This window comes from Zosterops lateralis (assembly GCF_965231275.1).
Source record: "Zosterops lateralis genome assembly, chromosome: 8".
NCBI classification, from domain to species: domain Eukaryota; kingdom Metazoa; phylum Chordata; class Aves; order Passeriformes; family Zosteropidae; genus Zosterops; species Zosterops lateralis.
In genome coordinates this window covers 14,597,342-14,625,128 of record NC_139768.1, presented here as the reverse complement: position 1 = coordinate 14,625,128, position 27,787 = coordinate 14,597,342, and the positions used below count along the sequence as shown (strand labels likewise).

The following is a 27,787-nucleotide window of genomic DNA, read 5'->3' as shown; positions in this document are numbered from 1 at the left end:
GATGGAGGGCCAGTGTGACCAATACATGTGACAAAAGAAGGAGATGGCAGCCCAGAGGGCAGGCAGTAGGGACAGCAGATCTGCTGGGGCTGACTAACCTGGTCCTACAGCACCTGCACCACTGGCTATGACACAGCTCAGCCTGTGGGAACTGGCAGTGCCAGCTGTCTGCAGTGAAGGCAGCACGGCCAAGGGAAATTGGAGTAGAGCAAGCAGTATTTCTCCCCAAAAACCAAAGAGGCACAACTGGGTATCAAGCTGCTCTTTACAGACTGAAGGAACAGCCTGAGAAGCCCAGAATGCCAAGAGCAGGCAGCTGGGAATAGCTTAGTTAAGAGACAGGGAGGAGACCAAAAAGACACTGTGAGCAAAGTTACACCCTGGCCCTGGGTGGTGGATATAGGGCAATGCTCCCTGGCCTGCAGGCTCACTCAAAGAGCAGCTGAAACACCACCACTGGCAGGAGGATACTTGATGACAGACTGGGGGGTTGTTGCAGGGAAGTGCACTGGCATAAGGCTAACAACACCCTGGTGTGTGTCAGAACAGCCCCTGCCAACCCACAGCTGTGACACTACTTTGCATGGTTTGACCTACATCTTGGGGGACCCTGGAGATTTGGTGGATTGGGGAAGGACCCCATACCATATTCACCTAAGACCATAGGGACATCCCAGCTGCACAGGCAGACTCAGCTGCACACCTGGATCTGAGCTTGGGCAGCAGGTCACAGCACTATCCAACAAATGATGTTGCAGGTACAAGCATAGAGAAGAGGGGAGAAGGCAGGTCACCCTTCAGAGAAGTCAAGCTCAGCCAGTAGTTTTTAAGTCTATGGAACCTGCATCCAGCCCTGAGCCCTGAGGAGTGGGAAGAGATACTCACAGGTGGGACAGGGAGGTGACATCTGCGAAGATGCCTTCGGGGAGGCTGGAAATGTCATTGCCATGGAGAGACCTGCAGAGAACAGAAGGTCCTGCAATGCCCAGGGCTCCAAGGTGGGCAGCAAGGACTGTGGCCCCATCCCACATGTCCAGGTGTGGGTGGCAGAGCTGGACCCCACCACATTGTCACTGTTGCAAATGTACCATCTGCTGTGAGAGCAGATGAACCTTCCTGTGCTTCTCCTGCAGCCTCTACCCTGCCCACCTGCATGCACCCAGCTCCAAGTGGGCACAGGGGACACAGGGACATGGACAGCAGCAGAGAAGGGGCCAAGCAAGGCACTGAGCAGAGCGGCAGGGCTTTGGGCAGGTACTTACAGCAGCCGCAGGGAGCGGAGGCCCTCGAAGGCCAGCGGAGGGATGCACTGCAGGGAGTTGTAGCTGAGGATCCTGCAGAAGGGAAGTAGGCAACACAGCTCTGTGTGTTGGCAAGAAACCCACCCTGGGCTACACACTGCCCCACACTGCTGCATCTCAAACCACAGCTTCACCCAGACAGAGGGTGGAGACCCTGGTATACCCAGCACCTCCAGTCTTCAGGGTCCCCTAGAACAGCTCAGCTGGGCAGCAGCCCAGTGTGGCACTGCAGGGATCTCACTTACAGGGTGGTGAGCTGGCTCATGTTGGTGAAGGAGGAGTTGCTCAGGGAGCTTATCTTGTTGTTGCTCAGATCGCTGGAAAACAGAAATGCCAGGGCTTGGAGCCAGCTGGGGCCTGTCCCCTCTCACTGCTCCCCAGCCTGGCTCAGCTGCAATGGGCTGTAAACAGCAGCATATCACAGCCTCCAAGGGAGCAGCAGGGCTGTCACACAGGGTGATGGCAGCAATGCCACTTGTCCCCTCTCTGTTCCATGCCTGGCACCAGGTGGTGAGCAGCCAGAGGCTGAGCATCACTGGCAGTCAGTTGTGTTCCAGAGCAGAGGGGGGACACAGAGGGATGTCAGGGGTCCTCACACACTGCCAGACCCCTCCTTGGGATCACACACCATGGAGACAGCCCCTGCCCTCACCCACAAGTTCCAGCAGTGCTTCCAGCTCCCTGGGCTTCTGCTCCTGGCTACTTACACAAGCTGCAGATACTTGAAGGTAGAGAGCTGCCCCGGGACCTGAGTGAACTGGTTTCCATCTAGGTAGCTGCAAGGGAGAACAAAAGCACCTCAGGGTGACTGAGAAGCAGGAGATCCCTCCCTCTTCTCCCTCTTTCTCCTGTGCACCACCACGGACTACAGGCTTCAAAAAGCATCTCCAGCATCACCTCCCTCCTGCACCCAGGGCCCAAAGGGCTTGCAGGAGACTCCTGGGCTGGCAGGGGAGCTAGTGTGTGAGCGCATGAGCACACCTGGGTTTGCAGGCATGTCCCTAGGAACACTCTCCCCACAGCCTATGTGTGCAGGCACAGCCAGCAAATGTGCCACGTTTATACATCTGATGGGAGCGTGGGAGGCTGTAACCATTCCCAAGGCATGTGTGAGAATGTGAGAGATGGCACAGGATGTGGAGAGAGGAGGAGTGTGCAAGACAGTGGAGGGGGCTGCAGGGGTGGTATGCATATATATATATGTATGTGCCCAACCAGTGCCTGCACCCCCTGCACAGAGGACTTGCTGTCATCCCTCATCCCAGATGTATATGGAGCCCCTTTCATGGTGATGGGCATCAGAGTCTGCACATTCAGCTCTGGCATGGCTGCATGGCTATCTCCCTGACACCCACACTGATGGGTGCCTGACCTCAAGCAAACCACATCCCATTGCCCATGTGCTTGAGGCTGGTGCTGCCAAGGCATCCCTGCAGCTGTGGTGAGAGGGAATGGCAAAAATAGGGTGCCCCTGTCCCTGCTGCTGATGGCAGGCTCCTGGGAACCACAGAGCCCTGAGCTGCATGGCTTCATGGGGACCACAGCTGCAGGGAGTGGTTGTCCCTCACTGTCCCCTCCCAAGGGCCAAAGACAAGGGTCTCAGCTGCTGGGTGACAATGTCTCTTGCACAATACCTTTGATAGCCCTGAATCATCAGAGAGACTTTTGCTGAGACACTTGCTGGTGTTGGGGCTGAACAGGATACCTTGGATGGGTGGGGTCCTACTCCCACTACCAGGCCAGGATGGGGTTGTGGGGAGGAGCCCAGGAGTCTCTGCCCTGACACCTGCAACCCCACAGCAGAGGCCCCTCACCCAGAGTAAAGTTGATGAAGGGTTAGAGGGAGAGCTTGGGTACTTGCCCACTACTCACAGCTCTGTGACATTCTTGGGGATCCCCTTGGGCAAGGCTTTGAGGTGCTTGTTGCTGCAGCGGACAACTGTGTCGAGGCAGGTGCATTCCTGCGGGCACTGGGGCCGGGGGATGCAGCTGGTCTCCTCCTTACCTGCACCAGGCATGGAAAGCCACCAGGTCAGCAGGGTCCAGCCCTTGGGCATTGTGTGAGGCCTGATTCAATGCCTTGTGCCTGCCTAGGATGGCTGCCCTCCCATGCCAACCATCCTCCCCTGCCCCCAAAGCAGGGTGTTGCAGGAAGTAGCAGTCAGGAATTAGCAGTGCAGGAATTGGTCCTGCACCCAGAAATCACCTGCCCCACTGGCGTGGATACAACCAGCCAGCTCAGGGCTGCTGATTTTCACAATTTTCATGCAAAAATGCAGTCATAGGGAAAACGTAGGTAAGGGCACAGAAGAAGAGGCTCAGCCCTGCAAATCCTCCTGAAACAACCTCCTTCATGCATCTCCCTGACACAGGTTAGATGAAGCAGAGCCTATGCTGAGCAGCCAGAGGAGCTGGCATTGCCTCCCCTCCCTGCCATGACGCTGGAATCCTGCAGGAAAGGCATCCCTAGGACAACCGTACACTATCTCACACTGTTAGAAAGGCACAGGATGCAACCCTTCAGTCTTTGATGTGGTGGAGGAGGGAAAGCAGAAGAAAGGATGATTTGTTTGTAAATATTTTCTAGAGGGCTCAAAAGCTGCTCTAAATTAAAAAAAAAAATTAAAAGAGGTTTTTCTCCCCACGCACACTCCCCGTCTGCTCCATCTGCCCACCGCCAGCTCCGGTGCATGTGCAAGGCTGAGAAGGGAAGGCAGGAAGGAGCAGGATGAATCCCAGAGGGCTTTGCCTTCACATCTGCTCCTGTCAGCACCCAGGGCATGGCATTTGCCAGCATGGACCCACCTACATACAAGAGCCCCAAGGTGCAGTGGGTGCAAACTGGCTACAGAGTGGATATGTGAGTACCCAAGGGCGGGAGAGCAGGAAGGGAAACTTTTGTATCATTAGGAGAGGGCATTTGTGGACCCCCTGAGCTACTGCCTTGCCACAGGCACATCTTGGCAGCAAGCATGGTGCTGGGACAAGGAGCATGGTGTCATCCTGGGAAGAGCAGCCTGGTCTCCCCTCACCCTTGGTGCTGCAGGGCCCATGAGTTACCTTCCTCACACCTGAAGTCAGGGAAAGCCACATCCTGGAGCGGGATCTGCCGGAGGAAGTCAGGGTTTTGGCACCGAGGGTTCCCTGTCACGATCTTCCTCTTGCGCAGCCAGTCCCCCAGCCAGGCCAGCTGGCAGTTGCAGTTGAAGGGGTTGGCGAGAAGGTTCCTGCACATGAGAAAGAGCACAAGGGCAGCACCTGAACAACCACCAGGCAAGGGGGCCTGCAGCCCTCTGATGCAAGGCAGACAGGCTGGGGACATCCCCTGGGGCACAGGACATACAGTGTGGAGAGGGACTGCAGTGTGTCAAAGGCGCCCGGTGCAATTGTGCTGATCTGGTTGTCATACAGGGAGAGCAGGCGGACGTTGCGCAGCCCTGTGAAGCTGTCGTTGTGAATGCAGCTGATGCGGTTGTTCCTCAGCATCCTGCAGAGGGAAGAGAACAAGGGCACCTACAACACAGGCAGGCACCACAGGCAAAACCCACCTTAGCAGTGCTCAGGCTGTGCCCACCTCAGTGCTGGGCAGCAGAATGAGCCTGAGCAAGTCCCTGAGCAGCAAAAACCTGCCCCCCCCAGCACTGGATACAGCCAGCTGGTGGGCAAGGCATCCTGAGCTGGCCCTGAAGGGAGGCAAGGCATAAGGACGTCCCCATCTGGGTGCTCATGGAGGAGAGGGGACTCACAGTGTCCTCAGCCCGTCCAGGCCCCTGAACATGCCACTCCGCACAGACTCCAGCTGGTTGACAGTGAGGTGCAGCTCATTGACAGAGGATGCCCCCTCAAATGCCCCATCCTCAATCTCTGACACCTTGTTGTTGCTGAGGTTGCTGTGAAGAGGGAAGAGCAGGCTGGGATGAGGTCTCTGCCATGACTTCATCCTGAACTCTGCCTCCCCCAGATCCCACTAAGCACCCCCATGATGCCAGCCCCTCAGAGGACCCTCAGGGTGGGACACACCCTGCATTACATGCCCCAGTCTGCCCTGGCATCAGGACCCCCATGTGCTTTCCCAGCCCTTGGGCACTCCTGACATGGCTGTGCCTGCCCAATACTCACATTTTCTTCAGATGTGGGAGTTTCTTGAAAATGCCAGTGGCCTCCAGGATGGAGATTTCATTGTTGTTCAGGCGCCTGGAGTGGGCAGCAGGGGAGCTCAGAAGATGGCTGCAAAGTGCCTGGTACAGCCCAAACCCCAAGCCAAACCCCAATGCCAGCAAGGTGCCTGCTGCAGGAGGGAAGGCAGAGTGATAGAGTAGACTCTTACAGCTCAGCTGTGGACTGTGGAATGCGATCTGGGATCTTGGTGAGTTTCAGGTTGGAGCACTCGACCACACCAGATTCACAGCGGCACTTTGGGGGGCAGACCACGTCACTGTTGCATTCACTGTTCAGCTGGTAATCCTCTGTCCCTGTGTGATGGTGAAGGCAGCGTGGGCTCCCACAGGCACAGGCACGGGGGACTGCTCCGCCCCCCTCTCCCTATGATCCTCCCATATCCCCCCCTGATCTCATTTTCTTCCCCAGCTCCCCTCATTCCAGCCCCTGTGCACATATTACTCTTCTCTATGCCCAAAGCAGCTTATCTACAGAGATATTTGTCCTGGGTACACAGGGCACTGCACTGCCAACCACCCTCCTGCAAACAGAGCTGGACTCTGGGGACACCTCTGTGCCCATCCAGGTAATGGCATGATGGGAGATGCCACAGCACATCCTGGTACCCAGCATGTGGGAAATGAAGCCTAGTTCTGCTGGGCCACACCACGGGGTTCTGGCACATCCCCACAGGCAGCCTGGCCAAAAGGGCACCACACACACACCCATGCACATGTGTATGGCTCCTCTGCTCACCTGGGATGAAATACTGCTCTTTGGCTGCGAAAAAAAAAAGCACATCAGCCCATTGAGCACATAGAGACCAGGCTGTGACAGGGCTGAGGACAGGCATGCTGCAGGACACCTGTGACAGGGCTGGGGACAGCTCTCACCCGAGCAGCGGAACTTCTTGCTCTTGATCTGGCCGATGCGTTTGTTGGCCAAGCGCCGGGGGCTGGCACAGCGGGCCCCGCTGGTCTCCACAGGGTTGGCACGGAGGAAATCTGCCAGCCACTTCAGGTTGCAGTCACAGATGAAAGGGTTCTGGGCCAGGTGCCTATGCCAGGGACAGCAGGTGACACACTGCCAGGGACAGTGGGTGACACACCACCAGGAGCAGTGAGTGATCACCAGCTCCAGCCTTGAAGATGCTTTTCCCCCAGAGGCTCTCCTGCCCAGGCATGGGAGCTGGTGTGGACACTCACAGAGTCTGGATGGCCCGCAGGGAGGTGAACGTGCCTTTGGCCAGGCTCTGGATCTTGTTGTCATAGAGTGAGAGTAGTGAGAGGTTCTGCAGGTCCTGGAAGGCATCTGCCCGTACACAGTTGATCTTGTTGGCATTGAGAAGCCTGGCAGGGAGGGAAGATTTGAATCTAGGGACACCCCTTCACTGCACCATGGGTGCTAGGGACTTCAGTCCTCCTTCCCTATGTCCCTGAAAAGCATCCCACACAGTCACTGGTGCCTTACAGCAGTTGCAGGGCAAAAAGTCCTCCAAAGACACCCTTAGGGAGGTCTGTGATCTTGTTGCCATACAGCACCCTGGGAAAAAAAGGCTGGTGTGAGAGAGATGGCGGGGGGGGGGGTGGTGTGGGCCATGGTTAAGGGGTACAGCATCCAGCCCATCCCACCCACACCAGAGTAGGCACTTACAAGGAGTTCAGCGAGCGCAGCCCCTGGAAGGCGTCAGGGGCGATCTCCGAGATCTGGTTGTTGCTCAGGTCTCTGAAACCCAAAGGGAGAAGGTGGCCTGGTCCCCTCTTCTCTTGTCCCATGTCCTCATCCTTCTGCTAGTTCCAGGGGACCACCCCCAACATCCAATATACAGAGCTGGGGTTATCCAAGACCCCCTCCCAGTGCTGCCACATGAGGCACCCATGTCACACACAGCAGGTGCCCCATGTCTGTCAGCTCTCAGCAGTAGCCAGCAGGGTGAAGGGTGTTGAGGTTCAGAGTGAGCTGATAGAGGCTGTACACTTACATCCTCCGCAGCTTCTTGTAGGGTGAGAAGGCTCCTGGGGGGATGGACTTAATGCCATTGAGTTCCAGACGTCTGCAAATAGAATAGGGAGAGACGAGGGCTCTAGGGCTGGCCAAACCCCAGAACCCCACTGACAGAGCTGGGCCTGCAGGACCCCTAAAGTTGCAGTAAGTTACCCCACAGGAGTGGAAATATTCTGCCCAGAGACAACTTGCATGCTATGGTTGGGGCTTTCTCCACCAGGGAGAGGTGCCACGAGTGGGGGAACCATGGTGGCTGGGGTGGAGGAGGAACCTCTCCTCCCCAGCACCTCGGGTTTGGGGGTGCCTGCTGCCTCCCACATGCTTTGTGCACCATACCAGCAGGGGCTTTGCACCATAATTGGATTCCTCTAAGGAGATTATTTCTCTATTTACATTTTTAATGCAGCTAAATCCAGGGCTAAATCTGGCAGTGTGCGAAAGGGGCAAGGAAGGCCTGCTGCCCTGCGGAGTGGCTGAGCTGCAGGGCTTGCTCTGTGTTCCCAGTGTCTTGAGCCACCCAGAGCCCAGTGTGATGGTGTGGGGCCATACTCACATCTCTGTCATGGTCTCGGGCAGGTTGGCGGGGATGGCCGTCAGCCCCTTGCCCCGACAGTCCACAATGCCATTGCTGCAGGTGCACATGGCTGGGCAGGAGCCAGAGGACAAGCTGCAGAGCTGGGCATGTGCTGAGTCTGTTTGTCCTGCCAGGGAAGCAGCCAGCATTGGAATTGCAAAGAGCTGAGTTAAGCCAGTATGTGGCAGCACCCTGAAGAAGGGACCCTGGTGACAGCTTCCAGGGACAGTTCATGGCACCCTTGAGCAAGTGCACAAGCTCTTACAGGGCACCTCAACCCCCTGCAAAATCTCCAAAGGCACAGACTGATGTACTGTCACACTGAGAGGGTGGCATTGTCCCCACACCAAGGAGTGTGCTGACCTGAGATGAACTGGCAGCACGGGTTCTGGGGTACATGGCAGGGAGTGGAGATGGGCTGCATTGGTGGCACAAGCCTTGTTCCCCTGGCCCATATCCCTGCCCTGGCACCCACCACCTCCCCTGCCCTCTCACCAGAGCAGCTGAACTCATTCTTTTGGATCTCAGCCACGTTGAGGCCACGAAGCTGGGCAGGACCAGAGCACTGGGTGAAGAGCCCGATGGTGGGGCGCTGGCGCAGCCACTGTGAGAGCCAGGCCAGGTGGCAGTCACAGAAGAGATGGTTGGAATGCAGGCGGCTGCAGGAGGATGGATGGAGCAGTCAGCAGCCACAGGACAGCTCCTGCCCACCCCACTGCCCTCTGAATGCCCCAGCCTGTCTCACCCCAAAGGCTGGGGGATTCAGAGGGGCCTAAGAGCATCTGTGACAGTTGTCAAGGCCATTTTGCTTGGCAGTATTTGGGGATGCTCTGCAGGGGTGTCCCCTCCATTCCCTCGCCATGGTGCTGTCCCAGCACAATTGAGCCACCAGCACCAGCCGCAGGGGACACCTCACTCTAGCCTAGGAGGTCACTCCCACCACCACCATGGCCCTGGCACTCACAACGTCCGCAACTTGGGCATGTGGTTGAAGCTGGATACAGGAATTGAAGTGATATTGTTGTTATTCAGGGTCCTGCAGGAAGACAAAGAAGGGCAGGTCAGGGTAAACAGGCTGTAAATAGGAACATGAGATGGTCGAGGTGGCACTAACCCCTGGGAGCAACCTAGCACAGAGTGAATGGATGGAGAACTAAAGGCTGGGGACAGCCCAAACGCCCAGCAGGACTTGCTGTCCTTTCCAGGCTTTTCCTCTCCACAGCCAGTGGCACCCAGGGGCCCCCTGGGGCATGATCAAGCACTGGAGCACAGCTTTGTAGCAGCTCTACCAGAACTCTGGTCAGCCCCTGCTTGATCCAAGGGAGAAATGGCATGCTGGGGATATCCCTGCAGCACCCCAGTGAGTGGGGGACACCCGAGGACACCTTCATCCTGCATGGGGTTGCACACTGGAGAGTCCAGCCTGTCCCCAGTCACTTACAGGACCTCCAGCCCTCGCAAGGCACGGAAAGCCCCATCCTCAATGCAGCTGATCTGGTTCTTGTCCAGTTGCCTGCAGGAGAAAGGGAAAAGAAGGGAGAATTGCTGGGACAGCCCAGGCAGAGAGCAATCAGTGCTCCTGATCACTTCTGCTGCCTGCTGCCACAGGACTTGACCCCAAACTCCCTCATGCCCAAAACTGCCAGGACTCACAGGTTCTTGAGGTCAGTAGCCCCACGGAATGCTTTCCTGGGGATGGCCTGGATGAAGTTCTCACTCAGATCCCTGCAGAAGAAAGAGGCAAGAAGGCAAATGGGCAGTGCCTGCAAAGCGTGATGTCCCATGGGAGCAGGGCATCCACAGGCAGGGGCATGCCCCAGCACTCAGTGATCCCTCAGGGACTCAGACAAACTGTAATTTGGCTTCAGGTCTTTGGCTGACCACTGTTTTGCTGTTCTGAGGCAAGTCTAGCTCCATCTATGGTGGCTCAAAGTGACTGGGGCTCCCAGGGCACTGCAGTCCCTGGCTCTGACAAGCAGAGCTGACTGGCACAGCTTTGGGAAAACCCTCCACACTTAAATACTCTCTGACTGCTATAATTACAGGTCCCTGCTGATTAACTGGTAATTACACTTAGTGGCTCCGGGAGGTATTCCCATGGAGCCTGACCTGCTCTTCAGAGGGCACAAATAATCGGGTCATTATTTACTTCATCACTGCAGGGTACTGTCTGTGTAATCACCTGCTCTGCAATGCCAGGGCATGCCAAGCCAGCAAGGGCTCTGTGTTGCAGGGCTGGCAGCAGGTCAGATCTCCCACCATGCCTGGGCTGGCTTTTAAAGACCATGAAGACCACAAATCTCACTGCAAGTAGGGTCTGGGTGGACTGGCTCAGCTGTGGGAAGACATGGTTTTTTTATTTATTCTCCATGGCTCCATGGAGAGGGAATAGCCATTCCCTCTCCCACCCTAATAGTCAGCAGCTCCTCCAAACCTGGCTGGCAACTGTATTGCCTGCTCCCATCCCAAGGTGCCAGCACAGTCCTGCTCCAGCCACCTCTGGGGCAGGAGGTCAAGCTCCCATCTCCTTCCTGGAAAAGGGAAACTGAGGCACAACATAGCATTTTCCCTATGCAAGTCCATGGGTGAGTGAGGAGGAGGACCAGGGTATCCTGCACAGATTAAATGTCCCCAGAATTACACAGGCCACACAGACACCCCCATCCCAGCCCCAAGAGGTGGTTTAGGGTGTCCATAGATGTCAGCATTTCACACATAGTGCTCACCAGCTCTGCTTCAACATAACAAAGCCTATTTGCTGTTGATACCCTACAGCTGGACTAGGTCAGGATGGAGGCACAGCATTCATGTACCTCCTCATGCCCTCATTTGCTCCAAAAAGCAGGCTCAATAAATGGGCACAAGCTGCTTGCAAATCACCTGGAGGTCTCCAAACTGGGACTTCACCCTCTCTGAAAGCTGCACTGTCACAATGAGGAAATGTTCCCAGAGGGAAGCAGCGGCATTACTTGCACAGATGCATTAGGAAAAGGAAAACAAAAGGACAGTGGGCTTGCCTAGCCCTCCAGTGGTATGCCTGGCCACCAAGGAGATGCTATATAGTCCCAGTGTGATGCACCAGCCCCTGCCCCCTGCAGAGTTTCTGCATCACTCTGGGTCGTTCCTAGGAAACCAAACCCTGCTGGCAAAGCAGCATTGCTGGGGCAGTGGAAGGGAGATGCACCCCAGGAACTGCCCAGACTGCTGGAGGACAAGCCCAGCTCCTCTGCGAGCAGCAGGCGCAGTTTCGCAGCAACCCACGTGGCGGCACTGCCAGGCTGCCCTGCCTGTTTGTGCTGCCTGCGCTGCCTGCCCTGCTCATACTGCCTGCCCGGTTTGCTCTGCCTGCCCTGAGTGTGCTGCTATTCTCGGAACTCCGGTCCTACCTGCCCATGGCATCAGAGCATCAGGGTCCCCTCACCCTCTCTCCAAAGGGAAAGGACCAGACACCTGCAGCAGTCTCCAATTCCCCAGCACTCCTTCAAATACAAACATCTTCTCCTCACACTATGTTGGAGATGTGATGAGCCTGGGGACCTCCCGGAATTGCACTGATCTTTCAGAAAAAGATAGCATTGCACCAATTCCTCTTTTCTCTTTTAGCTTCCAGAAGGAAACCCTTAGAAAACTCTTTGAAGATAGCAACTTTTTTACATGGTCAGACAGTGATAGGGAGAACAGTTTTAAACCAAAAGAGCTGAGTTTTAAATTAGATGTAAAGAAGAAATTCTTTACAGTGAGGCTAGTGAGGCACTGGAGCAGGGTGTCCAAAGAACTTGTGGATACCCCACCCCTGGAAGTGTTCAAGGCTAGTTGGATGGGGCACTGAGCAACTTTACCTAGTGGGTGCCATCCCTGCCCACAGCCAGGGGTTTGAACTATACGATCTTCAAGGTGTCTTCCAACCCAAACCATAATATGATTCTATAAACCCTCCAGGTGCAGTTCACCATTCCTCCTAGCAAAGCATTCAATGCACTGTATTCCTTCTTGACAGCTGCCTGTCCTCCAACATTAAACCCGTCACAGAGGTGAGCACCACACTTCAGTGCTCTGCACCTCTCTCCTGTCTCTGGTACTGCCTGCCCAGGCAGGTGCTGTGTGCAGTTTGTTTGGTTCCCTCATGGAAAGCTTGCTCCCATTTCTCTGCTTGGAGCACATGGGAGTCCCAATGCGCCCAAGGAGTAAAACCCAAGCGTCTGTCTCCAAGCTGCTCATTTACAGCTTGCGAGGGAAATGCTGCTAGAAGGTTGCAACTGACTTTGCGAGGCTTCTCCCCTTCACAGCTTTTTGTGACAGTCACCCATGAAGTGCTGCCGTTGGGGGTACCAAAGCCAAGAGGGACAGACGCTGGATGCGAGGGTTTCAGCAAGGCTCCGGCAGCGGGCTTAGATGACATTGCACGGTTACACAGCTGACAACACCAGGACAAACACATGCTTTGCCTGTGGAATCCTTGGGCCCCGGCATTGGAACAAGGCATGGCCCCTTCCCTCCTGGTGTTTCATAGCTCCCAGCTATGTTTGCTTTACACTTTGGCGCAGAAGAAACAGCAGATGGCACGGCTTCTCCTCGCTCCGCCGTGCCACTCACAGCACCCGCAGTGGCTGCATCGGTGCCGCCTCACACCCCGCCAAATAAAGAGTGTCACCACTGTCATGGCATGTGGAGTGCCAGCTTACAGTGGAGACCATGACCACTGGCAGGTCTGAGAGCCCTGCTGGGGACCAGCTGACCAACGGGCACAGACAGAGGAGGGGGAGTTGTTACAGTCACCCTAACTGCCTTCTCTGATTTCACTTCCAGGTATTGTCCTAAATCTCCAAGTTTAAGAGTTCCTGGCTATTGGATCTAGGGGTTTACCAGTGGCCTGTTCACAGTGCCACTGCCCTCCCATCCCTGTGCCATGGCCCCAGAGGACCATGCAGCTGGAGTTTGTCCTTGCACAGCACAAGGTACAGAGGGCTCTGGTAGTCCCAGGGGTGCAAAGGGGGAAGTATAACAAGGGATGAGGAGGTGATGGAGGACATCTCTGTCATCAAGCTCACCTCTCACTTGGATTTCCGACCCAGCTGATGCCTGTACAACAGCAGCAGCCAGCTCCAACCCAGAGCTGTGTGATGGAGAGAGGAGCTTCAGGAGCTTCCCCGCTCAGATCTTACACCCGGCTGCTCTGCCCCCCTGTGTGTGTGACGGCTGTCGGCGCGGCAGCGCATCAGGAGGTGCCCCGGCGCTGCCTCTCCTGGCAGCCACAGCCCCATCCCACTGCCGCCGGTTCCCGGGGAGCCTCGGCGAGGAGCCAGGCGCGGCTCCTGGGGGCTGGCAGGGGCCCGGCGGCGGGAGCCAACCCCCCAGCGCGCCGCCCTGCCCGGCGCTTAGCGGGGCGCCCGAGCAAAACTGTTCGACATGGCTTCCCAGTGGGGAGCCCACTCAGGCAAACAAACCCCGGCAGCCTTAATCTCCCCGGCAAGAGCCCGCGGGGCCGGAGGGCGGGCGAGAGGGAGGGGGCGGCAGCGGGGCTGCGGCGGCCGGGCGAGGAGGCCGGGGCTATTACCACGCTCTCATTCTTTTGGCTAATCCTGACTTCACACTTTAACCTGATTGAGCCTTGTTTGGCGAGCCGGCTCCTTGCGCGCCGTGTGAGGGGATTAGGGCCGGACGCAGCGGGGAGGTAATTGCTTTCCAGCGGCGCTGGCCCCGCGTCCCCCGAGCCCCCCGCTGCCAAGAGCGCCGGGCGGCCTGGCAGCCCTCCGGCAAGGCTGCCCTCGCCAGGCAGCCCGGCTTGGCAGCGGCCGCGGGGCTGCTCCGGCCGGCCGTGCTGCACAGGTCCGCCTTGCCCGGTGTCGGCAGCCACGGGGCACCTTGTCCGGGCCAAAGCTGCAGCCCGGGCCATGCCCCAGGCACGCCGGTGAGAGCTGCGAGGCCACTCTGTGGCAGGTGAGTGACTTTCCACCCTGGCCGTGCCCCCATGCCCGGGAGCAGTGCTGACTCCAGGCAGGTGACATGCAGGGAGCTGCTCCTCTCTTCACCTTGTTTCCTCTCCAGCATCCGTGCTGGAAACTCATTATGGGGGCTTCAGCCTTTGTCAGCCCGCAGCTCCCACAATGAAAATGCATGACATTGCATGCTCCTGGCTCACAGACCAGGCACTGCTGCAGCAGCTCCACTCCACCAGTGCTGACCAGTCACTGCAGGCACCAGCTCAGCCACAGCAACTGTACACCAGCCTTGAGCAGACAAGGCAACCACAGCCTCCAGCCCTGTGGAGCATCAGTGTTTCATGCTGGGACAAGTGCTTCCCAGCCTCACCTCAGTGGTGCTGTGCCAGAGGCAGCTGTGCCAGAGCACAAATGGCATTTCCCCAGCAAGGACTGCGGCACCAGCAGCTATTAAGCAACCTGGTGTCTCTCAGATGATCCTGCACGTGCTGTCTGTCCCAGCACAGCCTGTCCAGGGCAGAGGGATGAGCAGAGACATGCCTGACAGCTGACAAGGGGTGAGCTGAAGGGACAGTAAGACTCCTGCATTACAAAAAAATCAATAGACTAATCAGCACTTGCATTAGTAGCAACGGCCAGAGTCCCCCAGGGGTTCAGCACTCTCTGTTGCCACTTCAGGGCAGGAGCTGCTGCACCCACTGCTTGTGCCAGCGTCAGCACCTGCAGCCCTGTGCTGGGGGAAATGTCACCCACATGTCCACAATCCCCTATGTGGCTACACAGTCCACTGGAGGTGATGCACACAAGTCCCCAGTGCCCATGGAGGAGTTCCCTAAGGGAACTGCTTGCTGGAGATGGGGAGCAGCCACCCCCCATTGCTGCATTAGCAGGATGCCAGGGCAACAAGGCAGAATTTTGTTTACTGTGTGACCTGCCCCAGTCTCCAATGCCAGTGTGAGCAGGGCCCTGCAGCCCTGTCTCAGGTTCAGGCTCCTGTGGTATGCCCCCAGCATTATGTCACTGTTTGATTTTTAGTGGGCTCCACTGGCCCAGCTGATGGCACCATTCCCTCCTGGCCAAGGGAGATGAGACAGACCTCCCACTGCCCCCAGCCCATCTCACTCCACTGTCCCCAAGGTCACAGCCTCTGTGCTGACTGCCACGCACTGCAACCCCAGCTCTGGGGCTGATGGCCTTTGCACAGGACAAGGTGGGATGGCAGAGCCTGATGCATGGTTACAAACAACCCAAAGAGTAGCATAGTGAGCTCAGCATGAGCCTCTGCCACTCAGGAAAAACATGGTGGGGTTTCTGGAAAAGGCGCTTTGGCAGGGGCCAGAAGGGGAAATGGGAGAGAATGGGACACGGTCCAAAGCAGCACGGTGTGGGGGAAAAGGAACATTATTTACTGCTTTTCACAATACTAGAACAAGGGATGACCTACACAATCACAAAGGCAAGCTTAAAATCACAGCTAAGAGTGAATCCTCCAGATTAGAAATCCATGGGTCTCTCAGCCACAGCCAGCTGAAAAGGAAAATTAACAGAAACAAAGTGCAGAGATGCACCTGCCAGGCCTTGCTGTGGCAAGAACACCTGCAGGTGGATGCTTGGGAGCTGATTCCTGCTGCTGGGAGACCAGCTGGGCACACCTCTGGTAGCACCACATTGCCCAGTGCAGGCTGCATGGACAATGGCTCCACCACTGCTCTGCTGGAAGGGACTGACACCCACCAGAAGTCACTTCTGTCAGCCTGTTTTAGTGGCAGGCAGAGATGCACAACCTCTCTGCTCCCCAGGGCAGTATGGGGGACATCAGCCTGGGGCCAGCCTGATGCTGGAATGTCCAGCCACGGCAAGGTACCAGGGTCCCTGCTCTGATCTCTGCCTGTCACTCTTGTCACTGCCCCTCCTGGAGGGGGGCGGGGGGGGGGACAGTGAGTTGGAAGTGGGGGAGGGAGGCACTGCTCCTACAGGGGTTCAAGGGGGAACAGCTGGTCGCTGTGAAGAGCATCCCAGGCTGGGCGGGGTGGCACAGCCCTCCCTGCTGGCAGCCGGAGTGCAGCGGCTCCTCAGGCAGCCCCAGCCGCCAACAATTACGTGCTGAGTAAATCGATGGGATATAATTGGACTATTAAGATCTCATTATCCTCCTAGCTCTGGTTGCCACAGCCCGCAGCGAGCTGGGGGAGGCTGCAACCTGCAGCCACAGAAACTGCCTCCCGACCCACACAGCCTTGATGGGTACTGTGAAAGGGTGCATGGAGCAGGGACAGCACAGACAGAAGGGACAAGGATGCTGGCAACAACCAAATTCAGCACAAGAGACGTCTCTGTGGCACAGCAAAGCACTGTGCAAAGAGGGGGTGATGTCCCTACAGTGGTCCTAGAGATTAAGACATCCAGCCATCCTAGTTACCACACCAGCCTGAAAGTCACCACTGACCTCTCCTGCCCTGTGCAGGGCTCATTGCTCCTCAGTGAGATGGGGAGTTTGGCCTATGTATATCCTTACATGCATATCTCTGCCCCATTCCTGCTGGGAAACAGGGCTCGTGTCCCCACCTGCAAGATACAGGGTCCCCATGCTCTGAATCACACAGGCTGCCCAGCCCTGACTGTCCTTTCCCTGTGCAAGGGCTATGTATCCACATCATCACCTGCTCACACACCATCCATGGTGGCTGGTACAATTCCAGTCCATGGATCAGTCCTCCCAAAGGGACCAGCATCCTCAGCATCTCTTGGCACCAGATCATATCCACTGATATGATTCAAGTGAAAATAAATAATCAGTTCCCTTAGGAGAGCTGACTCCAATCCCACCTGAAGTTCCTTGTAATATTTCTTTTTTTCTTATTTTCTCAGCACCAGTGAAAGCAATGAATCAGAGCTCCTCCTTGCCAAGCCTTATATATAAGGACAAAACCATCCTTTGCTGCAGCAAGGCAAAACAACAGCTTGACACCACGATGTGCTGAGTGTCTCAGACCACAGATCTCAGAGACACAAGTCCTATCAACAGATTCTGCCTGTCCACTGTGTCCTCACAGTAAAGTGCAGAAGTGAACAGAGCAGGGAGCAATGCTTCATGCACGCTACCCTGCCTTCCCCAGGCTTCCCAAAGTGCCGTGCTGACCCCAGGCTCTGGCCCTGGTTCCTTCCCTCCCAGGATATGCAGATGCTTCCAAAAACATTAAAGCTGGAGAGGTTTGTTGCTTGGACAGCCGAGCAGAGCATGTGTAAAAGGCAACATATGCTCATGGCAACAGTTAGTGAGAGGAGTTCCAGCCCCAGTGTGGTGGTGTTGATTTAGCAAAACATTTCAGGGCGTGCATAAATCTCAGTGGCTTCAAAGGACACTGCTGACCCATGCCATGACCCGCTGTCTTTACCAGAGCACCTGCAATTGACTGCTCTGCTATCACCCAAAGGTGCCACCAGGGTGTCAGTGTGGGCTGAGGGGACACCCCATGGGGGTCCATGCACCACGGGTAACACCAGCAGCCCCATCTGTGGACACTGGGGAAGTGGGATGATCTGTGCCGGGAGGGCACTGCCATGAGCCAGACTTTGCTGAGCAGCTCTCTGCCAGGGCAGTGCCTGTGCAGTGGCTCCGGTCCAGCTCCAGCAAGGATCGGCTCCTGCGTGGGCTGTGCTGCAATGCCAGAGCTGCGGGACTCGGCCTCCGTGGGAAGGGGGATGCTATGGGAACAAGCGGAGCTGGCCAAGGAAAAGAGGGAGGGTGGGAGGGAGGGGGAATAAAGCATCTGCTACACACCCTGGAGCCTCTTCAGAGATTGAAACAAGTTAAAAGCAGCAGCTTTAATGGAAACACAAGTGAAATAACAAGCTGCAAACCCTGCGTGCCTGTCACCGCCCCCTCCCCACAGTGTCCCTTTGTTCCTGCAACCTCGTTATCGGCGGGAAGGAGAGCCAACACGAGGCTACGGCATCGCCATCAGCTCCCCCACGTCCCAAAGTGCCTTGAGAGAACCACAGCAGCTTCTGTGTCCAGTGCCCTGTGGTCTGGCAGAGCCTGGGGTAAGCAGGGAAGTGTCCTGCAACCCACCTGTGGGAGCAGCCAGCCTGACACTTTCTGCAAAAGGACCTGCTCTGTGGCTGACACATCTACCCCAGTTCCCACTGTCTGCTGGGTGAGGGTTCATTCCCTCCAGCAAGTGTCTGGCTGGACACTGAGTGTTAAAACTGCACCTGCCTGGCTCACAGCCTCTGTGTCCCACTGCCACTGGGAGCCAAGGCACCTAGCCATTGGCCCCAGTGCTGCACAGCCTCCTGCTTTTCTGCATCCCTGCTTCTCACACCTCCAGGTTCCCGTAGCCCCGATGTTCAGCAAATCTTTTCTCCTCCCTCTTTTCATGTTTTTGCTTCTGTCTTACCCTCCAGTAGCAGGAAATCCCTGCATGAACCCTCCACCAAAGCATGTTTTTTCCAGCTCCCACACTACCCTCCAGCCTGTGCGCCTACCTGCTTCACATCTGCATACCCCAGCTCATTTCAAGCACGTTCCCTGCACACTGCAAATAAAAGGCACAGAGATGTCCCTTCCCCTAGAGCTGCATGCCAGGCAGAGGGAAACTCCTGCCCACAGTTTAGCACCTCAGTACTCACAGACCCACGTGTTCTAGCAAATCGGAGTAGCCCAGCAGCTCCAGAGCCTGGGACAGAGTGAGCTGCAGGTGGTGGCAGGGATTTGCTAGACCATCTGTGGTTCTACCTCCAGCAGACAGCAGTGTGCCACAGCAAAACCTTCCCATATAGCTCTCTGACAGTTAGGACAAGGTCAATCTCCCTCACCCCTTCACGACTCCATGCGTGCCTGTGCCATGCCCTGAGGAGCGCCAGGCTCCAGCTCTGCCTGCCACAAAGCCTTACATCCTTCAGCAATCAGAGTGTGCTCCCTGCCTGGCATCTCACACCCGAGAAGATACCCCAAACTCCATGCTGCAACACTCATCCAAGGTGTAAATGAAAAAGCAAATAGCTCTTCTGGTGAGCCAGCCCTGAGCCCTGTGGGGAGTTGGCTGCAGCTCTCGTTAGTAGGCTCATCCCCTGGGTTTGCAGCACTGCAGAGCCCAGAGCTAATTGACTCCCAGGCTCTGAGGCTTTTAATTGCTAATAAGTGTGAAGCCAGCCCTGCCAGCCCTCCTGGATTCCTCCGAGGTGTGAATGAGGCTGAGCCAAGCTGAGAATTGTCTCCCGGCTGTCCCAGATCTGTCCCAGATCCTGGTGAGCCAAGAAGCGATGCTGTGGATCTGTGATGCTGCTCCTCAGCTTTTCTCGTCCTGGGACAGCAACTGGACTCAGCTTTAAGAAGAGCTAAAGCAAACTCCCTGTGGGCTGGAGGATGTTCTGAAACCGAGACTGAACCTTGCAAGACAGCTGGAGAACTTGGCGAGATGCCCTGACATGACTAAGCGTCCTTCACACTCCTCGTGTTTGGCCCTAGCACTCAGACAGGTAAAACTCTTATGTCTCATAGCCTGGGGCTTCCTGAAAGCACTTGGGAGAGGCTGGCAGTGGGATGAGAAGTGGGAGATGCATTGCAGGGTGGAAGGCAGCCAGGGTGGAGCCAGTGGGACATTTCAAATCGTACCCAACGGCTGGTAAAAGAGATGTGATTTTACACAGGGCTAGGAGGAAACAGCCAGGATAGGAGACAGAAAGGCAGATGGGAAACAGCAGAGAGAGTGCAGTGCTGAAAGAGCATGGGAATCAAACACAGGGACACACAGGGAAAACCCAACAGCCAGATAAAGAGACTCCATCTCATGTGACATACATCAAAGCCAAGATAAGAATTGCTGGAAGGCAGGCAGCAAAGCCCTGCCACAAGGCTGGCCCAAGCTGAGGGTGCCCTTGCCCCAGTAACATTTGCTCTCGAGAGGGGGTTTGGGAGAGCAGCACCCAGTCACGGCCATGCCACAGGGGACTGGGAGCTGCATCCCAGCCCACAAGGCTTCTCTCCACAGAGCTGCTCTTTGAAGAGCCCCTGGCACTAAACCACACCACAGGTCTGGGGAAGTCTCTGCCTGCAGGTAGTTAGTACAGCTGCAGCTCCCACCCCATGGACCTGTGTGCTGTGGATCAACAGCCCCTCCTTGTTTTGGGAAGGCAGAAATGAGTTGCTGGAGGCACATCTGGATGCTCCTCCCTTTTCCTGATCCACACATGCATGGAGCCTTGGAGGAGTATCAAGCCCAACAGCAGCACCCAAACACAAGGCACAGACTGGAAAGTCCTGGCCCTGGGTCTGTGGGCACCTAGGGGTCTCACACAGATCTTTGATCTCCATATTAAAGTTCAAGTGACGGAGCAGCACCACACCCCTTTTCAAAACTGCCCTGAGGATAATTATCTTTGGGGTTAACAATGCACCTCCTGTCTTTGATCCAAACGCATCTGACTTACAGTGGGGACAGCAGCTCTGTGACCCCAAGAGCCCGTGGCTGACTCTGCCCTGTGGATGTGCCTTAATAGCTGGGGGCTGTGTTACCTGCATGTCCACATCTCCTGCCACAGCCTGGTTGAGCTCAAGAGCAGCCAGGACTGCAGAGGGGAACTCCACAGAGAGGAGAGTCAGGGTATTGCCTGGGAAGAGGGAAAGGGATCCTTCACCCTGCTTGGCTTGAGGGGCTGCTCCTCATAGCTCCAGGGGAGGTGCTGGCCAGGGCTGGAGCTGCCAAGGTTGTAGCCAGCGTCCAGCACGGCTGCTCAGGTGGCCTGGTACTGCCAGCACCGCTGCAGCTCGTGCTCTAGGACCTGGGGAGAGGAGCTGCTGAGGCTGATTACCCCTGCCAGAGCAGGCCTGGCAGGTTTATTTTTAACAGTTCTGATTGAAGCTGGTTTCCTGCTGACATTTACACTCCTTCATCATTATCGGCTCCCCGGCTTCCCACCGCCAAGATAAAAAGGAGAATGAAATCTCCCGAACAGTGGGGTCCTGGCTGCAAACCCTGCAGAGGGGGAAAGAGCCAGACCAGTGCAGCTGGGCAGGTATCAGCCCTCTTGGAGGGAGATGGGTGCCTATCTCACAGTGGGGGTATTACAGACTGAGATCCTGCCACCACATGCAGCAGGAGCCATCTCAGGTCAGCCTCGGAGGAATATGAGTCATCATCACTGGTGTGAGTGTAAGGACATGGCAGCATGGCTGGGCTACAGATGCAACTTTGGGTGCTGGTGTCCCCAGAGACACTCAGGCTCCTGGAAGTGCCCCCATGACTGGCTCCAGGTGCAGCAGGAGCCATGGTTGCTGCCTGGGACCAGCAGAAGGGTGAGGTACCAATCCTGTTTGCATGTGCATGCCCATGCCATGAGCTCCCAGCAGTGGATAAAGGGACTCACGAACACATGCAGGGCTTGGATCCCCAGTGTGGTCCATTGTGATGTGTCAAGCAGGGGCTGTCCAGCACAGCCTGACCTTATCCTCCTTCCTATGCTGCTGTGTGAAGGCTGGAAATGCAATGCAGAGCCAGCAGTGGGGCTCCCAGCATGGCCAGAGCACTCAGATCTGAAAACCTCCTTTTTTCCCTGTGAAACAGTCAAATTCCAACACGTGCTGTCTAAAAATACACTCTAGTCTGCCCAGGACTCTGCCCGCTCTTACATCTCTTGGATGATTCATATTTTGTCAGATTCCAGATCAGTTTTGAGACCAAAAATACCAGGTTTGAGAGACAAGCATGTCACAGGCCTCAGAAGATGTGAGAGCTCTGCCAGAGGAGGATGGAGACGTGACTGAGGTGGGAGATGTCCTTCTGCAGCTGGGATTGTGGGCTGGGCATTCCTGACAGGCAGAATGGCTTTTATGGAGGGGGAAAGCCCTGCAGCAGCCCTGCATAGGTACAAGCTGCTCCACTGCCAGACAACAAGCACAACCCTGCTGCATCCCAGAACAGCCCAAAAATGGGGCGGATTCATACATGGGAGCTTGCCTCCAGCTTTTACTTAATTACCTTCATGGATATGTAATCATCAATAACTAATTAGACAGCCCCATTCCTGCCTAATATGCTGAAATCTGCCTCCTAATTAAATATTATAGGCATTTAAAAGCATTTCTGACAACACATTACATATGTAAAATACTGCAAATTAGCCAGCTCCCACACTGAAATCCTGCTCAGGAACAATGCAGGGACCTGGCTGAACAGAAATCCAGGGCATAATTTCAGGTAATTTGGGAAAAAGGCTCACTCTTCTGGCAAAGGATTTTTTTTTTTTTTTTTTTTTTTTTTTTTTTTTTTTTTTTTTTTTTTTTTTTTTTTTTGAGGGTTGGAGACTGCTGAAGCACAAAGGAGACAGCCCAGAAACGCCTCTGCCAGTCCTGCTGCCCCATGAGCCATGTGAGCCCCCCAGCAACAGCGATTAGGATGTAAGAGGGCTCCTGGTTAGTTAGACAAACATTAATGCAAATTGTCAGTGAGCCTGGAGATGAGATCTCAGGCACAGTGGCTTGAAGGGGAATAGGAGCTTCCTCATATTGTCAGCCCATCCACTTGCTGAGAGAGGAGCAGAGCCAGGAACTGCTCTGTGCCGTAAGAAAGGAGCTCCAAGAGCCAATTTCCATCCGACCACAGAACATTTGATGTCTTGTGAAGTCGAGTTTACATGCACTGTCTCGCCTCTGCCTCGCACAAGGAAGGATCCTCCCCCTGCACACAGAGCCACAGCTCTGGCTGAGCATGTGAGCATCCCACAGCACCCTGGGATCCAGCACAGGATGAGCCATCTCCACTGCACCCTCCTAGCCAAAATACAGCTGGAGAAAAAAAGGGCTTGGGTTTGATCTCCTCCACATGAGTAAGGGGCCAAAGTGCTGCTGTCTTGCTTTGCCCCCTGCATAGAACATTTCTATTCCTCAGTCTTCAACTCTGGCTTGGTGTCAGCCCAATTCAGTGCTGAGTTGGAGCCATGGGGACCACAGGAGGGCTGTGGCATCCCCCACCTTAACCTGCAGGCAGGAGCCCAGCCGAACAGTGTCTGTGTGCTCTGGTGTTTGTGTCTGCTCTGGTGCCAGGCTCTTCCCCTAAAAGCAGAGCAGAGAGCAGGCAGTTTGCAAGGGAAAAGGCTGGGAGCAAAGGCAAGGAACACCACCAGGTAATTGCCTGCAAACTTAACTTGCAAGTGGAAGCTGCAGTGAACAAGGCTGTTTCATGTGCCTGGTGCTCCTGCTGCTCCCTGTGCATTGCATCAGACATGGGAGAGGGGATGAGGACAGACAGTGTATTTGAAATTCAGACTTCAAAGTTGATATCCAAGTGGACTGGCTTGTATTTGCTGCACAGCTGGAGACAAGTCAGGGAGGGGAAGGGTGAGCAAGGAGACAAGGGCTCACATCCCCAAACCCTTTAATGCTGGGATCAATCACCTGCTCAGGGATGCTCTGCTGCAGTGAGACTGAGAGCTGTACTCAACCCCTTCCTTGCTACAGCTCCCATGCTGCAGCTCGTGCCCAGGGTAATGCTGCCTGATGCTGGAGCACCCTCGGGCTGGGGCTCTGCACACACACTGCTGCACTGCCTGGGAATTTCTCCCCTGCTATGTCCATATACCACAGCACACACTGCAACCCATCACCCACTGCACCACGTCCACACTCCCTCCAGCATGCAGGCACACTGCACACATACATGCTCTATTAATCACTCCCTAATTCTCACTTTCAAGCCTTTGCTATTTTCTGCCCACTCCTGTGTCAGCACACCTGGAAAAGCAGCACTGTGGGGAGCAGCAGAGGGGAGGACATGGTCCCTCCAGGAGTCCAGCCCATCTTCTGAGTCTGGTTGGAAGGACTATTCAGTGCTCCCCTCCCAGCAACGCTTCCTTATGCACACAACCTAAAGAACACTCTGGGGAGGTTCAGCAGGGAGGAAAACCCTGGCTCTCCACCACCAGGCCCAGGGACAAAGATGTGTAGCCCCAGATTGGCCCAGATCTGCACACTAAATGCCTGGATTCTCCTGCTCATGCTCTCCCTGCAAAACACAGCAGGAGTGTTGATGGTCTAAGTATATCAAAGCTGGGCTTTGAACCATTTTAATCAGACTGCCCACGCCACCATGACAAGATCCCCCTGAGCCATCTGCACCTTCCCACATAGCATCCCAGAGGCTTGCAAAGCAGAGCTGGAGAGGAGAGCTGCCCCAGCTGGCAGACACAGGGACTCTCTGGGACACAGCTAAGGGGATGGACACTCCGCATTCAGCTTCCAACCAAACAACAGCCCTAAACCAGAGACCTGACCCCTTTTCAGGACTGCCACCTGCTTTCCAAGGACTCAGCAGCATCATCCCTGATTTTCCAGGGACAGATTAGGACACAGGGACAGCATATCAGTGGCCATAAAGCCACAGACCAAGGACCACTCTCTCTCCTTCAGCCCCTGGAGACCTCCCGAGCCCCTCAGCCCGGCCAGTTGAAAGGCTCTCCCAGCTGCTCCTTGGAGCCACGTCGTCTGCAGGGCCGGGCAATACCTGCCCCTTCCCCGCCGAGCTGGGACATCCCCACTCACCCCCACGACCCGCGGGCAGCTGCCTGAGCGACCGTCCCTGGCTCACGGGTGGCTCGGGCAGCGTGGGGCCGGCGAGGGAGGGCAGCTGCCCACGTCCCCCGGGGCAGGCAGGAGGGGACAGGCGCCAGCCAGACCCACGCCGGGAACAGTCACAGGCACAAGGGCAGCCGGTGGGAGCCACACGCTGCCGAGGGCCGGCATGGTCAGCTGGTGGATGGGCCCAGCAGGAACAGGGTGCCACCTCCCCATTTCGCTCCTGGAAAAGAGGGTTTGAAGCAGCGCCTGCCCCGCCAGGCTGCAGCCTCTCCCTCTCATTATTTTTTCACCGCAAGAACTATCTTATACCTTATCAATAATTCACAGGTACAAACGATAACGTTCGCTGTCATGGTCCGGGAGCCACATGTTCCCGGCGAGGGGGAAGGGGCCGGTTGCAATCGCTATTGTTAATGCCTGCGGAGCTGGGGAGGGAGGCGGGGAGGATAAATATTTAACACTGTGTCTCCGAGCAAATGTCCATGACCGAGGGCTGAACATGGGTTTTACACAGAGCTGCTCCTGCCCTTGAGAGGGTCATTAGCATGTTAAAAGCCGTCAGAGCGGGGTTGATGGAAGGGCTCTGCCGGAGGGACCCCCAGCGCTCTGCCTGGGGGCTAGTGGGGATGCAAGGTGCTTTTTGCTGCTGCGGGAACATGGCGATCTCCATCCTGCCCAAATTTCCCCTTGTCTGCGCACAAAGGCTGTGCTCTCGGCTGCCTGTCGAGAGCATGCCCATCTCTGCCCGCTGCCTCATCGAGAGGCGTGAGGGATGGGGCACCTGGGTTAGCCCGAGGCTGGTGGGTGGCCGGGGCAGTTCATTGTGCAGAGGAATTACAAAGGGGACACAAAGAGCCACACACCACATTTTGTGTGAGCTTCCTCTCCCGGGCCGCCCGGGCCTTTCTTTTGCCATGTTGAGGGTGAGCTTTCTGTGTAAATCCCCAGGGCACGGTGAGGGGAGAATAGGTGTCTTTGTGAAAGAGGCTGGAAAATAAAGGGAAGAAAAAGAAGCAAAAGCACAAAACCCAGGCCCTGCAGTGGCAGGCTGCAAGGACAGGAGCACAAAGATTCCCATAGGATGTAAAGACAGTCCTACAACCAGGGGATCAGAGGTTGGCAGGCTGCAAGTGCCCTGCCTATGGGGGCACCAACAGCTCCCCACAGCATCCTCCCAACTCTGTAAGTGTCCCCAAATATGCAGCCACAGTGTAACTTCCCCAGAGCCATGTCCCCTGTCCATGTCTATCTATAGCCCAGTTTCACATTCTCACTGTTCCAGGCACAATTTTGGGCACTGACAGACAGGAAGGCCCCATGCTAGAATAATCCAGGAGCACTCTGGTTTAGCCTTGCTGTCCTGGTCACTTGCTGGCATCTCTCTAAAAATGGATGGGAATGGGAGGGGAACAGGTCCTGTCTGGCTCTGTGCAGTTGGGGGCACAGAAGGAACAGTTGTGATGGGCAAGAGAGGAGTGTGGGGAAGAGAGAACATCTTCAGCCACCACCATTTGCCCTGTGAACTCCAAGCCAGAGCCCCCGCAAAGTTCAGCCAGCACCTCATCAGGCAAGGTACTCTAGAGCTCATAAAATTAAAGCAAAGCTGTCTTTCCCTTTTACAGTGCTAGTGAAATATATCTCTGCCTAAGATGCTCAGACAGGACTGCAGCGCAGAGGTCGGGAAGGCCACGGCTGAGCATCCCCTGGGGAGAGCGTGGGAAGCCCGGCGCCAGTGGATCTCCCCCAGCCTGGCTGGGAGCAGCAGGGGCTGCCTGGAACCCCTCCAGCAGCCCCCCGGCTGTGGCAGCCCCTACCCTAAGACATGCCTGTTCAGACATCAACTCACATCATCCCAGACAGAGAAGAGCCTCTGCAGCCAGCTTTCCTCCACCAGCCTTGCAAAGCAGGGATGCTTGGGGGCTTTGAGAGTAATTAAGGACCTGGCCTGTATAGGAGGCACTGGACTTAGGTTCCCAGTATCCAGAGACAGAGAGTGGATGGGGTATCATCCATCACCCAGAAGGGGACACTTTATCACTGGGACACCTCTGAGCACTCAGCACAGACACAGAGCCCTCCCAGGGACTTCTGCTCCAACTGACGCTTCCAGTTTTCACCACTGGGAAAAAAAGTACAGTCTCCTTTGCAACTTCAAAGGACATTCAATTCACCTCTTCCCAGCTGAATGTTCAATGGTTAATTGCTCTCTGTCGTGAAAAAGACAAATTTAATTCTAGTCTGAATTTATCTAGTTTCAGCCCCCAGCTATTGAATGATTTTATGCTTTTTCTCTTTTCTTTCTTTTTTTTTTTAATTAACGGCGTCCCTATAATCAGGCTTTTCCCCATGCAGGTATGCAGAGTTGGAGATAAATTTCTCTCCTAGCCTCGTCTTGCACACACTAAATAGGCCGAGCTTTTAAAATTCTTTTCACTGGAAGGCAGATTTTCCAGGCCTCCAATTATCCTGCACTTCCTCTCTGAGCACTTTCTAATTTCCCAACATCTCTCTAAACTGTGGGCCCTGAAGCAGAAATTATGCTCAGCAGAGGCCTCCCTCCTGCCCCCCAAACTGGCAACTCCCCAGTACCCAGAGCTACTCCGCGCATCCATCACTGCCCAAGCTGGAAGCCCACATCCCAGAGCAGGCTTACACGATGGCTGCTAAGTCCTTTTCAGTGTAACCACATCCCCAGACACTGCTCCCCGTCTTGTAGCTGTGACCTACATTTTTTTTTCCCCAGCTGCGTGACCTTGCATGAGGATGTTTTCCAGTGCAAGTGTTTCAGGCGGAGCATCCCCACCAGACCGGCATCCCGCCGGCAGCACCAGCCCTGCTCCTTTCACCTGCTGCCTCATGTTTCCCCCCAGACTGAGTTCTGTCACTGTGCAGGTGGTTTCTTCCCAAGCTACATCACACACTCAGCTCACCCTCAGCTGGTGCAAGGCAGAAAGAAGAGGCAACAAGAGACCAGGATATTGGGGGGTGATAGGCAAAAGTCAGTATTGCCACCAAATATTCCAAGACCACTGCAGCTTTGCAGAGATGGTGAACATTAGTTCACCACCGTCAGACCCCCAGTGCACCCTGCCAGAGAGGTGACCACTGCAATTCCCCCAGGGATTTCTACCATTGAAGAATGCTGTCAGAAATGCTACACAGATTTTTGTAGGATATTAATGTTTTCATTGCAATATCTTCCAGGCAAGAGCAAAATGACTTGCAGAAGTCTCGGTAT

General features: G+C 55.6%; 1 protein-coding gene across 1 annotated transcript in view; it reads right to left on the bottom strand.

The window, feature by feature from the left end:
* The window catches only part of SLIT1 (slit guidance ligand 1), a gene marked incomplete at its 5' end in the record, with an annotated part of 59,473 nt that overhangs the window by 7,047 nt on the left and 24,639 nt on the right, over positions 1–27,787 (bottom strand). Inside the window, 21 exons of the mRNA XM_083866751.1 lie at positions 886–957; positions 1,263–1,334; positions 1,547–1,618; positions 2,009–2,077; positions 3,174–3,306; positions 4,362–4,528; positions 4,645–4,788; positions 5,048–5,191; positions 5,421–5,495; positions 5,629–5,773; positions 6,216–6,239; positions 6,353–6,516; positions 6,665–6,808; positions 6,930–7,001; positions 7,113–7,184; positions 7,441–7,512; positions 8,017–8,164; positions 8,533–8,696; positions 9,002–9,073; positions 9,479–9,550; positions 9,691–9,762. Of these exons, the coding sequence (XP_083722877.1) occupies positions 886–957; positions 1,263–1,334; positions 1,547–1,618; positions 2,009–2,077; positions 3,174–3,306; positions 4,362–4,528; positions 4,645–4,788; positions 5,048–5,191; positions 5,421–5,495; positions 5,629–5,773; positions 6,216–6,239; positions 6,353–6,516; positions 6,665–6,808; positions 6,930–7,001; positions 7,113–7,184; positions 7,441–7,512; positions 8,017–8,164; positions 8,533–8,696; positions 9,002–9,073; positions 9,479–9,550; positions 9,691–9,762 (2,169 nt within the window). The remainder of the gene's footprint in view (positions 1–885; positions 958–1,262; positions 1,335–1,546; positions 1,619–2,008; positions 2,078–3,173; positions 3,307–4,361; positions 4,529–4,644; positions 4,789–5,047; positions 5,192–5,420; positions 5,496–5,628; positions 5,774–6,215; positions 6,240–6,352; positions 6,517–6,664; positions 6,809–6,929; positions 7,002–7,112; positions 7,185–7,440; positions 7,513–8,016; positions 8,165–8,532; positions 8,697–9,001; positions 9,074–9,478; positions 9,551–9,690; positions 9,763–27,787) is intronic.